Genomic DNA, 18,417 nt, shown 5'->3' on the forward strand with positions numbered 1-18,417 from the left:
CCATTCATCAAGCCATGCTGAGGTGGTGTCCCACACAGCACAACCAGAAGGACCTACAGCTAGAATATACAACTATGTACTGGGGGGCTTTGGGGAGAAGAAGAAAAAAAAAAAAAAAGATTGGCAATAGATGTTAGCTCAGGGCCAATCTTTAAAAAAAAGATTTAGAAAATAAATCCAAAACTGCAACTTACTAAATCAACCCAACTCTAGAACCAGGTCATGGAGAAATAAGTGACAGCAGCATGCCATTCATTGGTGTGCTCATTCACAGACTCTAAACAAGAATGGGCGCCTGGGCAGCAAAGAGAAGAAGACATAAGCCCAGTCACAGGAAACAAACTCAGGAGAGAGACACGCAAGTAAGAACAGTATAACACAATCAGGGCCCATGTGGAAGATGTCGTTGCAGGGTCCTGGGGATCCAGGGGAGGGGGCAAACTCTGTGGGGTCCCAAGAAGGCTTCACGTGGTAGGAAGCATTTAAGCTGCTTCTTTTAGGCTGAGCATGAGGTTGCCAGAGCGAGAGGGAGGTGTAAGCAGGAAGAGCAGCAGACGGAGCAGGGCAGCGGGTTCCGCCGATGGGCTCATGTTCAGACTCAAGATTGGAAGAGCCCAAGAGAGAAGCAGACCAAACAAGAGCGCGGAGCTCATTTCCACTCTGGGCATCTCAACTCATGCCCTTCTCTCACACAGAAGGGAAAGAAGGGGTGAGTGGTTTGGGGGTAGTGACATGGAAGGCAGGGGTAGGACTCATAGCCCCAGGATATTATGTGACTCCTGGCCCTTTGGGGTCTCCATTTCTCTATCCATAGTCAAGAGATGGCAGCCTCGACCCATTCGTCTTTCTCCAAAACGACAAACAGCAGCAGCCTGGTGAAGCTTTGCATGTGTGAAGGTGTGACAGGTAGATTTGTAGCAAAACAGTTATTCCCCAAGAATCAAAGTTCCCTGCCGCTTCGAAATCTCAACCGGAAGCTCACACTCAGTCATCTCATTCACACATTTCAGTCCCAGTCCAGACCCAGTCCACCGAAATATGCAAGCCGCATGGTCAACTGACCTGGGCTCAGATACATGCCTAGCACTATGCACGGCCATACCTGGGTTGCTGGTGAGAAAGGCAAGGGGGCTCTCGTTGAGGTCCGCAGGGCCGTCCGCTCGGTGGGGCGGGCTCTCCAGGAGCTCTGCTCCTCCCTCCAGCTCGGGGTAGGTCCTCACCAGGAGGCCCAGGGACGGCTGTGTGAGGAAATCTTTGAGCATAGATGAGTTCAGAGTGCCAGCAGCACGATTATTGATCTCGAGAATCTCATCTCCCGCCTTCAGGCCTGCCAACGCGAGATGGAAAATGTTTAATTTCACACACACACAAAAGAGGCAGAAACATCGAATGAGATGGCAGCACCTTAGAAGTTCTGCTGTAAAGGGCACACTGAGCTCTCTTGTTATTGGCCCCACAGTCCGAGGTATTGCTGCAAAAGGCTGGAGTGCTCAAAAGTGATCATGAGGAGATCACATGGGGCCTCAGTTTCAGAAGGTTCTAGACTCGGACATTGCAGCATGCCTATCCTGTCCTGAATACACTAACTAAACAAATTTACTCCTTGAAACTATGTGTTCTGAGCATCTGCCAATTTTTCCTTGCAAATGCTAATGCTGGCTATTGTCCTATAATTTTGAGGGGGAAAGGTGGAAATGGTCCCTGATGACTGCAATCAGTATGTTTTGTACATGCTTATGCTGCAGTGTCCCTGTGTGGCACAGCCAGCTAATGTCTATCGATCATTTCTATGAAACCAAAATGCAATGAGTTTCCACTGGCTGAGAGGACAGAAGGTTGTCTTTTTCCAAACACATTTAGAGATGACAGTTTACAAATACAATCATTTCTTGTGCTTTTTTAACTACATCAGGACCTTGAGGTGAATATCTTCTGGAAGGTCCCCAAACGTTCTGTTACTTTTGCAAAGCATGCTGGGGGGCATGGCAAAGTTTGGGACCCAAAGGAGCAGCTGAGAACAAGCCCAACCTAGCAGAACAAGAAGTTGTGATTGACCCCGGGGCAGTTCAACTCAGTGTTAAAAGAACATTCCAGGAGTTTGAGAAAGGGAGAGGACGGGAAAGAATATGAAAGGAAATAAAGTATCATTCCAGTTAAGAAGGGGAAAGGAGTCCAATTCCTATTTTGTAGACTAGTGTGGAAAAACAAACTTGAAAAAGGAGGTGAGTGAAGGGCGAAGACAGACGACGAACTGCAGAAATGAGAAGCCGCTCAGCGCCTCGGGCATCCACAGAGCCCACCTCTGATTCCGCAGAAAAATAATCTACAGAGACATTCCCACTTCCCAGCTTCAGCAAGTCACACCCCTTGGCCATCCTTACTCGGGTTTCCAAAATACTTGAAATCCATTTTCTATCATAAAATACTCCAAGAAATATGGGTGGGAAGGCGACAGAAGAGAAATAAGAATGTGTTTCTCCATTTCAGAGGTGAAATTCTGGGAAGCGAAACATTCCATTTTTAGATGAAAGATTTTGGCATCGTAGCATTTGAATGGAACATACAAAATTTCTACATGTGAAAAGCAACTTTTTTTTAAAAAGTCTTGCCTTAGAGACAACCCTTTGGATTAGCTATTAGAGGAGGTATATAAACAGAAACAGAAGAAAAGACTTAAAAACTAAAAATATCTATGAGTTGTTATTTTTTAAGAAGTTCCAGGTTTACTATGACTGGTGGAGCAGGAGTGTGTAGTGGACTCAATGTGGCCCCCAGAAAGATACATCTACATCCCAGAACCTGTGACTGTCACCTTATTTAGAAACAGGATCTTCCCAGTCATAATTAAGGATCTTGACATAATTTCATGCTGGATTATCTAATGGGTCCTAAACCTATTGACAAATGCCCTTGTAAGAGACACAAAAGAGAGACCCAGAAGGAAGAGGAGAAGGCCACATGAAGATGGAGGCAGAGGTTGGGGTGATGCTGTCACAAGCCATGGAACCCCTGGAGCCACCACGAACTGGAGGAGCAAGAAAGGATTCTCCCCAGAGCCTTCAAAAGGAGTGTGGCCCTGCTGACATGTTGGTTTTGGACTTCTGGCCTCCATAACTGTGAGAAAATAAGTTTATGTTGGTTTAAGGCACCAAGGTGGTGGCAATTTCTTATGGCAACCATAGGGAACTAAAACAGAGGGCCGCCTGAGTGAGTTATTCTCAGTATTCATAAGTGAGAGGAGGTGGCCAGCAGTGGTGAGCAATGGAGTACAGAACCAGAGGTTCTGTCACAATTCCCCCAAGTAACAGATCTGTGACAGTGGGCATGCTATTGAATCTCTCCCAGACTCGGCTTCCTCATATGTAAGAGGGATAATGGATTAAAGGAGATTAAATGAAATAATCCATGTAAAAGTCTCTTCACAGCTCTTGACATGTTGAAGACGTTCAATAGACATTAGCTCTCATTATTAATAGTAGGTGGAAGAAAGAGAAAAACTTTTCTTTCTAACAGAAACCACAGCCTGCTTAGAAATAACCCTCAAGTGCCCAGAGTAAATGTTGTGAAGTATCCAAACTGTCCAGAGACACATGGCACATGGCTGTCTCCACTGGGCTCTGTCCTGTGTAGCCATCAGAAAAACACGCAAACGACAGCAAAGAAGATGCCAGATTCCAAGCTCAGACGACTCCAAGAGCAGAATGACGGGCCAAAACAAATATGCCCAAGTTGGACAGAGACAAGTGTAAAATAAGACACTTTGATTCAAAAAGTCAATTCTACAAGTACAGCCAACGCGAGATCCAAGTGAGGGCAGGGGGCGGGAGAGAGGAGGAAGATGGGGCTTCACCCTCAGCCCGGGGCGGGAGGGAGCAGGAAGATGGGGCTTCACCATCAGCCCGTTACAGGCAGAAAGCCCAAGATGACTACCAAAAACAAATCAACGAAACCAAGAGTAGGCTGAACTAATACACACAGAATCTTCAGATCTAATCAGGGTGCTTTCCACCAGACGTCCCCCGGCTGTACCACACTGTGATCATTTTAAAAGGAACGCTGGTATGTGAACTGTGTCCAGAGGGCAATGGCCAGTTGCATTCTACACTCTAATGAATTGTTGAAGGATCTGGAAGGGGTGAATGTGGAAAAGACCAGACTTAGCAGTTATGACATGATGGATATCACAGGCTGGCTAGAAAGAAGGAGGCAAAACAGTGAGTGGAAACTGAAGGAGAAGGATGTTTTATAATCAGAGATGTCCGCAGTGAGCTCGCCATTATCCGGAGGGCTTCACATAGAGCCTGCATTCAACCTAAAATACTCCAAATATCTTTCCTGACACTGCCCTCTACAGGCCAGGTAGTGGGATCATGTTTGCGGCCCAGGCCAACAAATGGACATCACCGTTGCATCTGTAAAGAACAGTGCTATATGGGACAAGGAGGTTGGAGTAGACGGCCGTTTGTTTTTACCTAACACCAGGGTTCTTGGATTCAAAGAACTAAAACAGGATGTGACTGAAACCAGGGCAGCATATTTCCCCACCCCCATACCACGCCAACCAGCACTCACTGTGCTGAAAGAGATAAAAATCAGTCTTCCGCTTTGAAGGGGAATAAACCCTGTCACCTCTGCTCCTAGCTGAGATGCAGCTTAGCGAATGCACCAAACTCTGGCCTCCAGGCTGCCTTTGGCCTAGAAAGCACAGAAGGAAAATGAAAGAAAATCCTCCTCCATTTAGCACTGGGTAAATTATTTTGACTTGGTTTCCCATTTGTCACAACTTTGCCATTTCGGTGCATAGCCAAGTCTGTGGGTTGCACTTCACCAGGGCGTACAGCACAGGGCAAGGCAACCTGCACAGGGCACCTTGCAAGAACTAAGAACACCCAGAACTATGCTCTAGCAAAACATGGAAGGAGGTGGAAAAGGCAGGCATTCCACTCCACCATTTTCCCAACTGCTCCATTCAGGAGATATCTAAATGAACATGACTTCCAAGCACAACTGATCCAGGCAGGTCGGCCTTTTACACTCAACAGGTATTATTTTGCCACTGCCTGGATTTAGTGAATTTTAGTTTCACTAAAAATTCCACAGCAAGAAGAATGAAATAAAGATGCATTTTAAGCCCTATCTACCTGCCCCATTTGTTTATGGTAAGTATGGTGGGTTGAGGAGCGTCCCCCCAAAATTCATGTCCACTCAGAAAATCAGAAGGTGACCTTATTTGGAAACAGGCTCTTGGCAGATGTAAATAAGATGAAGTCATACTGGAATTAAGATGAAGTCATCCTGGCCCACTCTAATCCAGTATGACTTCTTATAGAAGGCCATGTAAAGTCACTGTCACAGAGAGACACAGAGGAAAGAAGGCCATGTGATGACAGAAGCAGAAGTTGGAGTGATACAGCTACAAGCCAAGGAATGCCAAGGAGAGCCAGTAGCCACCAGAAGCTAGGAAGAGGCACGGAACAGATTCTTCCCTCAGTGGCTCCAGAAGGAAACAACCTTGCCAATACCTTGATTTTGAACTTTTGGCCTCCTGAACTGTAAGAGAATAAGTTTCTGTTGTTTTTAATCACTCAGTTTGTGATCAATCGGTACCGTAGCCCAAGGAAATTAAGACAGGAAGCAAAAAAATCTAGATTGAAAAGATTGGCAGAGTAGAAAGAGGATGGAGGGTTGGGGTTTCATACGTAGCCTAGACTGCACTATGAGCCCATGTAGGGCTGCAGACAGCATGTAATAGAGAAGAGCTCTCTAAAGGGGACAGGATGGCTAGATCCTAAACCCCTAGGACCTCAACGTCTAGAAAGATTCCTCCATGGTTGGGAGCAACATAACATCTACTGTCAAGGAGCTTTGCAGACTCAGGGGATGGCTAACATCAGCTTTGACCAATGTAGACCAAAACACAGAAGGGTCCTCCCAAATGTTCTGCTCCAGGAAGACCCCTAGGACCTCCATACCATCCTAGATGGTGGGAAAGGACAACCAACTATGATTTGAATGGAATATCCCAACAGCCCCATGGAAATGGGCTCAGAATCAGCTTTAAAATCCAAGAATGTAACATTTCCTGCACATCTGAGTTTATGCAATAATATCCATACTCCCTGAAAGGTTTTCACAACATTCGAATAATATATACAGATGAACCTTTTGGACATATCTTTCTCATCCACCAACTGCAGAAACCCACAAGGGAACTTTAAAGAGACAGACAGACAGACAAGACACTCAATGACTTACCTTTCTTGGAAGCTAAACCAGTTTCCTTTACACTGTTCACATAGAGCCTTCGAACACCATCTTCTTCCACGGAAGAAAGTGAAAACCCTACGAAACACGAAGACAGAATGGTAAGGCTCACACCATCTGAGTGTTTAGGAAACAACAGGAAGTACCTGCTGTGAGCTAGGTATGTTCAATGTTTTGGTTTATAATTTGGAGCAATTGTTTTCCCTTATTCACATTGTTTTACAAAGCAGAAAACATATTTTTAGATCCCTCTAAAAGAAGTCACTACTTGTAAAAATTGATATTACCAAGTACATCCATCTTCATACTACCTCACTATCAGCTCAAATGGAAGAAAATTATTTTATTTTGTCTTGCTTGCTAGTAAATGCCATAGCTTTGCCCTTTCACAGAATGATTAGTTCATCTCACGTGGGGCCCCTTGACTTTTTTTTAGCAAATCTATGTCCCAGATATGCTACCACTGGGTGTCCTCATCCGTATGTACTGCTCTATGGACACTGCTTTAATTTAATAATATTTTGCAAACCAGGATAAGTAGCAACTCACTTTATAAATCCCATTTCATACTGAAACTGACAGATTTCACATTCTACTAGTGTCTGATCACAAGATTATCTTATACTTATCCAGGCTGCCAGAGCTCAAAGCCCATTAGGTAATGGATCTTGAGCTTTGCTACATCCTTCAGAAAAAAAGGCAGAACAAGGGCCCGAGGTTCTAAGATGTCTGGGGACCTTGGGTGCTTCCAATCCTAGGGCTACAAGCCCTGGTCACCTCTGTTGCTAGACTGTCTCGTATAGAACTCTTTTCTGATCAATCAGTGGAATGTCCACAGCCAACATCCACTTTCCCCGAGGACAAAATACTTTCGCAGACATTCCTAAAAGGACAGTGAGAATGAATGCAATAGTAAAGATCTGATATGATTTCAGCTCTGGGAGAAAAAAAATCCCATAATATGGATACGTGTCTTAAAGCTAAAGGCAGAGGAAAATACCAGTGACTTGGAAAAACAAGCAAGCAAATAGTAACAAAACAGAATCATTAATTACAGGACTGGGGCCCAGGGAGTCATTGAGACTTTTCAGGCCAAGTCATAAAGAGTATGGTTTTTTTTTCAGTTCACAGGACCGGGAAATAGATACCCACACGTAAGCAAAACTGCCAACTGCCATCGCCCACTACGGTACCGTAACTCCTTCAGAAGGAGAACAACCCTGGGCCACGCCCTCAGGACTTTCCTAACTCTTTTATTCTCTTATTTTGAATTCCGTTCTTATAGCAACGTAACTTTCAGATTACATTTCAAGAAGCCTCACTCCAATAAAAATAATTTTATACAGGAACCATTTAAGTGACATTAGCCTTAACACAGGTTTGCTTATCTGCATTTCAGTAGTGAATTTTTGTTTCTTTTCTCTGTTAGAAGAGATACAGAATAAAGGGCTATGTCAAGAGAAACAATGGACTGAATTCAACAAAATACAGGCATTTCCTTTCTAAAATGCTACCCTTCTATAAAGCTCTGAGACCAAACTTTTTTTTTCTATTAAAAATAAAATGATGGGGCTGGCCCAGTGGCATAGCGGTTAAGTTCGCGTGCTCAGCTCCAGCGGCCCAGGGTTCGCAGGTTCGGATCCTGGGTGCCAAGCTACACACTGCTTATCAAGCCATCCTGTCGCAGGCATCCCACATATAAAGTAGAGGAAGATGGGCATGGATGTTAGCTCAGGGCCAATCTTCTTCAGCAAAAAGAGGAGGATTGGTGGCAGATGTTAGCTCAGGGCTAATCTTCCTCAAAAAAATAAATAAATAAGTAAAAATAAAATGAGTACACTGATGGGGGGTGATGTCTGCCCAGGGGAACACCTTGCTTGAATGGAAGATGCCAGAAGAGGTGACTTGTTGAGAGCCTACCGCAAGTCACTGTAAGCCAAAGTCAATGGAGATGGCTAAGGTATTCATTTGCTGCATTCCTTCTTTTCTTGGTCTTCCTTTGTAATAATCAAAAGATAGCAACAGGTCTGGGATGGGGGGGTGGGGACCCACCCAGTTTGAAGACTGCAAGTGACTATGAAATTTGCCCTGGGCAACTGGGCATCAAGCACGGATCTGAGAAACAGATGGGACTTCTCAAGATGGGGAAATCTCCATGACAGCAAAGGAGACTGAAGAAAGGATGATGGCAATAGGTCCCTCTCCTTCATTCAAACGGAAGCCAACAATTTATCAATGGAGACAGCCCCTGAGCTCTGCAGTGAGATTCATATTGGAGGACACCCATTTAGGGGGCAGGCAAACAGGAGCTCCTCTCAGCGTTCAGAAACACAGTTCTGCCCACACTCAGCTGTGCAGCATTCACTACTGAGGGTGTCAAGACTCCCAAGAAGCAGCCTCCATTTCAAGATGTCCCTAATTCACACACTGGGGAAAAGTCGGGATCAGAACCAAGCTAAAGAAAATATTAAACATCCTACAGCGGGATTGTTTTGAGGTCAGTGAAGAACACAATGATTTTAACAGTTCATCAGCAAAGTCAGGATTTGTTTTTCTTCTAATAGGACAGCAACAATCTAATTCCCAGCAAACAAATTTAATGCAATCCAAAATGATCGCCAACACAGGGCAGAGGGAGTTATTCAATATAAACCCAAAGAACCCACCCCATCAGAAGGCCTCCAGTTACAAAGACCAGGAGGGACCATGAGTGGCATCTGGAATAACGATCTTGAGAATGAAGGAAGTGACTAAAACTAAGCGAAGAAACCAAGACAAACTCATATGTTGAACAACCAGAAGATTCCTCATACTGAAATTGATGACCAAAAGCAAAAAAACAAACCATGACAACACAATAAAACAACAGAGAAGGACTCAAAATCAGAGTCCAGGATACAGGGAAACTCAGAAAGTGAGAAAAGTACAGACACCTATGACGAAAAGGGGACACGCGACCAAAAATATAACAGCCTAGGAGGTCACCAAAGAAAAAGGAATGTTGGGGTGCTGAAAGGACGCCTTCTTCCACTTCAAGGCAGCCTAGGGGATGGTGCTTAGTCCACCATGTAACTGTGTAAACTAATGTCAACAATATGGCCTGAGAGCTGCGCGAGGGCTGAAAAGGAGGGAGGCGCACGAGAGAGAAATTAAGCAAGTGTTAAATCTTTAAATCATTCAGTCAATTGGATCACTAAGTCCTATTTTCCTCCCTAGAGTGTGCTAAAATAGAAGGCAGCATTTGGTTGGTAGCTTTTGGGGTGTTACTGGGTACTAGCAACTCTTACCTATACTGAACTCTCTATATAGCGGGAAGCCACACCCCGAAGGTGCTAATGTTAGCTACAGATGGGCTGAAGTGAGAATCCTGGTAGCTTTTAAGGTCAGAGGCAACCCGGTCTCTTAGGATAGGGGACTCTTTAATTTCTCGATCAAGATGCTGCTGGAACAGCTGATGCCAACATGAACTGGGCACTGAGAATAAAAGGTTTCACTGAGGTTATTAGCCGTGCGTAGCAGGCTTTGCAAAGCGAAGTCCAGGAACGGGCACAAACAGTTTGCTACTGACAGAAACCTAAGGACAGAAATCGAGACGAAGCATTGAGAACCCAGCCACTGGATGTTGCCACAACCTCCAAGAATGGGATTTTGTAGTTTACAAAAGCAGTGGTGGTCCATGACAGCCTGGAAATTAAAACAAAACAAAAACCCCCTTTATGTTCCTTTATGTCAGGTAGTTTGAGAAGCACCATTGACAATACTTGCTCTACTACATCTTCAGTGTGGAAATCTCAATGCGTTCTGTGGGCACTTCGGTCACTTCAATAAAAAATATAGAAAGCAGAGCAGTTTTATGCCCCATTTCTGAGTCCAAAAACCAGTCAATCTCAGAATTCAACTCCAAGAGTTTTGAAATTCAGCCTCTCTTGCTTCTTGCTACAGTTTACCCTTACTCAACAGAAATTCAGTAAACTAAAGAGAAAAGATAACTGTCATGCTGCACCTTACTTTGGAGGACCCAGACATTTATTTCTAGCACTGCCACCAATTACTGGTTTAATTACCGAGGTCACGCTCCTGCTGCATAATAAGCCTTTCATAAACATTTATCCTCTGCCATCAAAAACATCCTCTGGCTGTATGAGGTCTTTAGTTTTAAGGTCAAGAACTAAACAGCGTGAAGATGTCACGCAAGTGGCCACGGGTTCAAAATCAGGTTCTCTTCATTAGGGCAAAATACTCTCCTGAGCATTCTGAGATGATGCTTGGTGGTCTGTGGGAGAAGCTGCAGAAGCAATCTAACATCCTTCTGAGGATTTTCAAATGCTTCATAACTTAATTCAGAGAGAAACTGCAAATGAGCATATGTGGTAGCCTTGATATCTTCACTAGGTTCTCCAGTTTCCCTCCTTCCAGCACATAGTAGGACTATACTACTCTGTCCCCTGTGGGTAGGTGTGGCCACATGACTTGGTTTGATGAACGAACTGTGAGGGAGCAGGCACCTGGTTCACCACTTTCTCTTTCCCCTCTGCCAAGAGACAGACAATGTCCCGGGCGGCAGCAGCTGCAGCCCTGGGTCCTGGAGTGAGGACAACATGAAGAGAGTCCCAGCCAACCCATAAAGCAAAATCATGTCACTGTTTTGAGTCATTGAGCTTTGGTGACTGTCATTACTTCAGCTAACCTCGCCAGTCCTGACTGATGTCACACAGTGTGGATTTCTCTATGTATTTTACTCAAGCACCAACTCTATTCCTATTCAAGTCATATAGTGCTAAGAAGACTAGTCTTATACATGTGGGAAGGACTATAGATTTGACTATGCCAGAATGTAGACCACCGTGTAGGAAAGCACTAGCAGAGTAGGCCGGACTGCTGTTCTTCGAAAGACCTGCTGACAAGTTTGGCCAGGGGCTGGCATCTGGGACCCTGGATTTGGGAGACTTCCCAACACCCTAACATGGCTCATTGGACCTAAAATTTCTATAAAAAATGTGCTTTATGCTGAACACCTGCTTTCCTCTTGGGAGTCTGGAATTTTGGTATATGGTAGGCAGAGGGTGCCTACATGGGCAGCCTTCTAATAAAAACCCTGAGCACCGAGTCTCTAAAGAGCTTCCCTGGTGGACGACACTTCACACGCATTGTCCCAGCTTGTTGCTGGTGGAATTAGCCCATCCTATATGTCTGTGAGGGAACTCCTGGAAGCTTGCGCCTGGTTTCCTTGGACTTCGTCCCATGTGCTTTTCCTCTTTATTGATGTTGCTTTGTATAGTTTCGCTGTAATAAATCATAGGCATGAATACAACACATGCTGAGTCCTATGGGTCCTCTGAGTGAATCAGTGAACCTAGGAGTGGTCTTGGGGACCCCCAACACAACACCAAAATAAATTCCTTTAACATTATTTGTGGGAGAAGAGAGAATAATGCATATATTTGGGGGAAATGGGTGTGAAAGGATAATTTCTTCATTACTAGCATACATCATAACATAAAATAATGTATCCCCAATATATCCATTTCCTTTTTATGACAGTAGAACCCCAATGATTAAAGCTAGGAAATTTAAAGTGGAAGTCTTTGTTGTACTCAGGGTAACTATGTCTTTTTTCCCTAGTTTGGCTGCTCTGCACGGCATAGAAGCCAGATGTGCTATCTATTTTAAATAGGCCCCAAAGGCATTTTATCGAATTGTAAATAAGTGCATGTTTACACAGGAATTGCTTTAACTTGAAAAACACCAAAGAGCAAAGAAAAATAAACGTACCATAATTATCACTGGCTGTATCTGACTTCTCAATCTGGATGTTCTGAGTGACTTTTGGACAAATTTCAATTTCTTTGTACAGCTGAAAATTACAAAGAGGAGTCTAATTAGAATTTCATTATAAATAACTTATTAGGAATAGTTGTTCTTTTGCAAATCTATTTTTTTCACAATTGATACTTGAAAGCAAATTCTCATCACATCCCAGTGTTTTCATCGAACTGACCTCATTAAGAGGCAAAGGAGAAACTTGTAATTCATATTCACAAACTTAGCTGCAGTTCCAGTTGCTAAATAATTCCTTAACATCACTCTGTATGTCTTTTCCCACCCTTTATCTATCATAGACCTGAAAAATAACACTAACATAATCAGAAATCTCCATTTACTGGGAAAAAAGTATTAAAATCAGGAAGAGATTATACACAACTTGACATGGGATCCATACAAATAGGAGAAATCTCTGTGGTTCTAGTCTTTTCTGTTCACATATCATTTTTCCCTGAAAAGTTCACAGTAGTATAAATAAGTAGACAAATTATAGCACTGAAATAGACAACAAATTACATAAATAGAGGATATTCTCTTTTAGTCACTGCATTATGACTAAATTAAGCCAGAAAACTTAAGTACATAAATTAATCTACTCTCTTGAAACCCAAGAAAACCTGGAAAAAGAGACAAGAAAAACTCGTAGTTTGTGCATCAGAAATTAATTGCTACTTCATTTTCATATGTCTGGACTATCATCATCATGGACAATAACTTAGCAAAGTTTTACCAGGTGTCCCTGCCCTTTATACTCACTCTGTGAGATAACTGTGATCCCCATTTTACAAATAAAGATAATAAGGCTGGAGATGAAGTACCTTCTTAAGGTCATAAAGCCAGTAGAGTATGGTCTCACTAGCTCCAGGGCTGGAGTTCTCGCCACTACACTACAGCGCCTCCTAGTGGACTTTAGGGGTACCAAAGTGAAGGGAAATCCAAAATTTAAGATGAAAATTCCCCAAACACAAATGTATCACAGGCTCATAAGGAATCTATAAATTGTCATCCAATTTTGAAATGAAACCTATTTTGAGTCAAGGTCAATAACAGGAACTGTCCTTTAGCACTAAAGAGAAGTCTTGGTGGTAATCTACACTTGGCACCATCTCTGACCACCCCGTCATTCATCCAGAAATAATTTTATTTAGGCAAGTAGAAAAGAATGCCAGTTTCTTTCTCTTCACTTTCTTAGGGCAGTTGACAGGTGGCAGAGATGGGTATAATGCTTAGGACTCAGAAGCCTGGAAAACAGGCTGCTCCAACAGAAATCTAACAGGGGTGGGGGCTAGGAACGGTGACCATACAACCCGGATCCTCTCGAACACCCTAATTTAATGGAACTTCCACCAAACGCAATGTCTTAAGGACATTACTTAATGTGGATTTCTGTTTATACTTCAGAAAATTTTTCATACAAATAAATTCTGAAATTAGAAGAAATCAGTTATAACACTAATCTTTAGTTCAGAAATTACAGTCACCAAAATTATAAATACCAAATATAATAAAGTTGACGCTATATTTTGTAACGCCATGGAATGTTCAACAAAATGTTACAAAATGCGTTCACTTCAACTTATTTTGAACCTTAGTTTTTTTACTTTTTAAGATTTCTTCAAGAGCCAAACTCTTCCCCTAGGTGGCAGTGTATCACTGTTTGTTCTAATCATCTCCGGAACGTTCCAAACGCTTTGCCAAAGATCCAGTGGGAATGTAGCTTCATGAATAATCTTCCTTATTCTTTCATACTACTGCCTCCTACTTTTCTTCATAATTGGTGTGAAAGTCTTTGTGTCTTCTGCTAGGCTCAAACGATAACTTAGTATCATACAGACACACTCCTGGGCCACAGTCCATGGGCTGATTTGACTAAAACTGAGTTTAGTACAAAGCTCTACTAAAATATGTAAAATCTCAAGAAGGGTCTGTGCTTTAAAATATATTTTCAAAGCAACCACAATATCTAGAACGATAAATTTTGAAATTTTATACATAAACATCACAGACATTTCCTTTATTTTACTAAATCAATCACAAGTGATGTTGCACATTTTCCTTCTTTTCAAAAAACAGATTAAAAGATCATCAAGTTTCAGGAAATAATTTGATCACCCAGGTCCCAGAGTTACCACAAAGTCACAACCACTTCTAACCACGTCTCTTTTTGGGTGCCGGGGTCCAAGCCACCATCACCCACTGCCTCAACCACCGCTCCCTAGTCTCCTACTTGCTCTCCCAGCTCCTTCTCTTATGTCCTAAGGTCCCCCGGCCACACATCAGCCACAGCAAACCTAGTAAACAAAGTCAAATAATGCCCTTCCTCTCCTGAGAGGTCCCTTCTCACCTAGGCCCTGCACGGCCTGTCCTGCTCCTCTCCTCCGTCATCTCCTGCATCCCCATCACACCCCCAGCCTGCTGGCTTACCCTGACCACTCATCCTCCCCACACACAAGTGAGCCACCTCCGCCACCGCTACCCTCCCCCGCCAGGGTCTTCCGCAGCTTTGTTCCCTCGGCCTTGAACACTTTCCTCCAAAATTCCTCTATGACTCTCTCACTTCGCTCAGCTCCCAGTCAAACGTCACATCTAAAGGAGCAGCACGACCTGCTTCTGGATGCCCCATCTCCATCCATTTGCCTTAATGTCTTCTTCCCAAGCTCTGAACATCCCCTAAAATATTAAATATTTACATGATTTTATAAAAAACATTTTTCGCATGTTTTTATATCTGTCTCCATAAACTCGAATGCAGTTTCCACAAAGAGCAGAGATTTTTTTTGTGTGTATCTCAGTGCCTAGAACAGCTGGAATGGTGCCAGGTACACAACACATGCTAAATAAATATTTGCTGGATGAATGAATAAATCCATCGATCAGTGTTTCTGCAAACTCTTTATTCCCACCTGTCACATTAAGAAAAACACATTTAATACGGGTGTTTGAAGACAAATCAGTGCCTCCATATCCATTATCATCCCATGGATTGGATCCGAGGACCAACTACCCACAGAAAAGTAGTCAAATACGTATCACTTATATTAAAATGTAACCAGCAAAGTAGCTACGTAGATAACTAACTATTCATGGTCATTCATAGGCAAGAGAATCCTCTGCCCCAAGAAATAAACATACTAGACATCCCCAAAAAGATCTTTAAAATATAGTACACAATTTTAGTAACTATCAACCTTACTACTAAAGAATATTTGACTAAACAATGGCAGTGGACACATATTTTGGGACAGCCATCGATGAATGAGTCATTTTTGAGGACACAACCTCAAACATCTGTGAGCTTCGCCAGTCCATCAAAAATAGCATGGAGGTGGGCTATGGAACCCAATTAACCATGTGTGGTCTGACACCTCTTCAGCAAAGGACAACAGATCTGCACACTCTCAAAAAGCATCGAGGAACGCCGTGTGTTCATAAACCCCATGCCCTGGAGTGACACTGCACCCAGCTTAATGGCCTAAAGCAGGGACTGGTAAGCAGGGACCCACGGACAGAATTCAAGGGGTCTGTGAATGGAAAGGATGGGGAAAAAAATGACATCTTTATATTCACTAACCTGTAACTGAAACTTAGCATTTCCCTCAATCATAAATGAACGTAGGCAACAGACAGCAATATTAGCAGTGCCTGTGTGACCTTGCTACAGACAGAAATCTCAGTTATTTCCATATCACCTTCTAGATGCCGCTAATATCTCAAAATATTATTTATGCTCTTCACAACTTCAAAACAGTGGCAGCTGTTACTCTACTGCTGGGTCTTAATATTTAATCAGCTAATAAATATCACATATCTATAATTTTTAAATGTTTTTGATAACTATTTCAAGATAATTGGGCCATAGGTAATCCTATCTATTTTATGTCATGCAACTGAAAAATTATTCTGAGAAGGGAATCTTAGAGGCTTCACCAGGCTGCCAAAGGTATCCTAAGAACAAAGAAGTTAAGAATCTTGGTGAAAATAGAGGTGCGAGTGAGCAATAAATTGAGCAAGATTATAGCATTTGCTTCCTAGGGATCTCTGAGCCGGAGACATTTTTGCAACAGGGCAAGAAAGAGCACCACGGTCTGTCTGTATTTTAGATTATTTTTTAAAAAGTATAATTATAATATGTATATAGCAACTGTAGACACAAACAGACTAAGCTTGGCACACCTTACTTAATCTCCTATGTTGGATGAGCTCATACAATGGTCAAGCCTTAAAAAATAATGAGTCGATATAATTTCAAAGACGTGCCTCAAGCACCTACTATGTGTAAGATACGAGGGACGTGGAAACTGGCTAGGCATGATCCCTGTCATTCAGGATACGAAAGAGTCATTAACCCCAAGATGCAAAATACATGATCTAATAGCTATTCCAGGTTATCAGCAACGCACTTTCCTTTTTTAAGTAAGGAAGATAGTCTTCTTTCCTCTGCTCAGACAGCACAAAGTCAGAGCTCCTCCCCATGCCAGAAAAAAAATAAATCAGCCACTCACTGTTAAAAGGACATTCCTCTGTGAACATTTATTGATTTAGGTGATGGTTGAAAATGGACTTGTCATTTCTATCTTGTCTCAGCATGGCATGATAAAAGTGTTACCACACCACACCCTTTCTTCTATTTCACTAAAAAACACTTCAAAGGGCACAAGGGAACATTTTAGGATGACAGAAACATGCTAAATTATGATGGGACAGGTGGAAACACGGCTGTCTGTATCTATTTGTTAACACTCATCAGCGAACTGTGTGCTTCAAGTTGGTGAGTTTTATTGTATGTAAACAGCAAAAAAGTTGATGAGAAACAAAATTCCCTACTAAATTTTAAATCACGCTTCCCCTTTTCATAAAGGGACCACTGAGATTTAAATTTTCAGTTCTGCTTTCTGTGGTGAAACCCTGTCTGATGTCATACTGTTATCATCCACAGATTCACGGCAAGCAGCTCGGTGGCCCCCAGAGGAATGACTAAGTGCAGAGAGAGAACGAGCTCCAAGATCAAGGCGCCTTTCTCCCCAAATGCGTCTTTCCTGGAACTGAAAAATGCACCACTTGGCTAACAAAAAAGCAACTTGACATGATGTTATTACCGTAACAACCATTTACTGAGCATCTACTATGTGAACTATGATCTCTAATCTTTGCAAAACCCTAGAAATTAAGCATTATCACCTCATTTTTTTTTGTTGCCAATAGCACATAATTAGTAAGCAATAGAGTCAATAGAAAAATCCAGATCTCATTCACAACCTAAGTCCCATAATGAACTCAAACATACATAAGTCTGTGCAGGAATCTACATAAATACGATTCCGAAAGGCTGGGACATATAATTAGATGGCTGCCTTTTCCACGCAACAGGATTTGACCCGTCAGTTTCAACACGCAGGCAGAAGTCACACAAAATTGGAGTTGGTACTTCTTTTTTGACAACAGCCAGCTGATCCTCGAGTCACCAATTTAAAACAAAAGACTGTCAAAGCTGGAAGGAAAGCTGGGAATACTAACTGAAATTCAATCCGAGAGTCAGCTCTGGATTTCAATTTTTCATGATAGCACAGCCTCGCTCCTTGCATAAACAAAGGTGGCATTTCCACTCGGCGGAAATATTGTGATAAGTAAGGCCATCCCCACAAACTTAAGAGCCCTGAATGAGGCTCATTTATTTTAGAATTTGTTCTCCTTCACCAACCACAATTAGCATGAGCACACATATAATTTAAAAATAATCTCCTACAGAATGTACTTGGACAACAGTCATAAACATTACCAGCTCATAAATGTCCTCCTCAGGCTTCGGAACATAGTGTTGCATTTTGTTTCCTATTAGAAATTTCAGACGCAGGTAATGAGCAGAATGATCCAGCTGATGGGTCTGGGACAAAACAAAAGAAAAGACAACGTCTGTTCAATGGTAAATAGGAATAATTAGTTCTCTACTGACATGTTATCACATCTTCCCAAGAATAATAGAGATTCGTTACTGGAGGGGGGGGAGTAAGGTTTTTACACTTCTTAAAAGGTTACATCTAAAACCCAAATTTTAAAATAATTTTCCTTGAGCATATTAATAATATTCCTGGGTATCTTATGATTCAATGGAAACAAGTGAGTCACATCTTCGCTTCTGCTTCTGATTCATTGTACCCTTTAACACCGGTTTTGCAACAAAATCCATCAGATCGAAGAGGCCCTTAAAAATAATTCCAAACATACAGAGGTGATTAAAGAAGCGAAGTGACAAGAAAGGCAAGGAAGTATTTACACTGATGGGACAAAAGCTGTGCCCAGGCAAAGTTGTTTTTCTAACCACATGGGGACACT

General features: G+C 42.5%; 1 protein-coding gene across 5 annotated transcripts in view; it reads right to left on the minus strand.

The window, feature by feature from the left end:
- The window catches only part of LOC124231562 (rho guanine nucleotide exchange factor TIAM1), a 352,980-nt gene that overhangs the window by 56,172 nt on the left and 278,391 nt on the right, over window positions 1-18,417 (minus strand). For all 5 annotated transcript variants that reach the window (XM_046648352.1, XM_046648354.1, XM_046648350.1 and 2 more), the window contains 4 exons: window positions 17,864-17,968; window positions 12,037-12,118; window positions 6,256-6,342; window positions 1,103-1,327 (listed from right to left, as the gene is read on the minus strand). In XM_046648352.1, coding sequence (XP_046504308.1) covers window positions 1,103-1,327; window positions 6,256-6,342; window positions 12,037-12,118; window positions 17,864-17,968 — 499 coding nt within the window. The remainder of the gene's footprint in view (window positions 1-1,102; window positions 1,328-6,255; window positions 6,343-12,036; window positions 12,119-17,863; window positions 17,969-18,417) is intronic.

This window comes from Equus quagga, chromosome 21 (assembly GCF_021613505.1).
Source record: "Equus quagga isolate Etosha38 chromosome 21, UCLA_HA_Equagga_1.0, whole genome shotgun sequence".
In the NCBI taxonomy this organism is placed as follows: domain Eukaryota; kingdom Metazoa; phylum Chordata; class Mammalia; order Perissodactyla; family Equidae; genus Equus; species Equus quagga.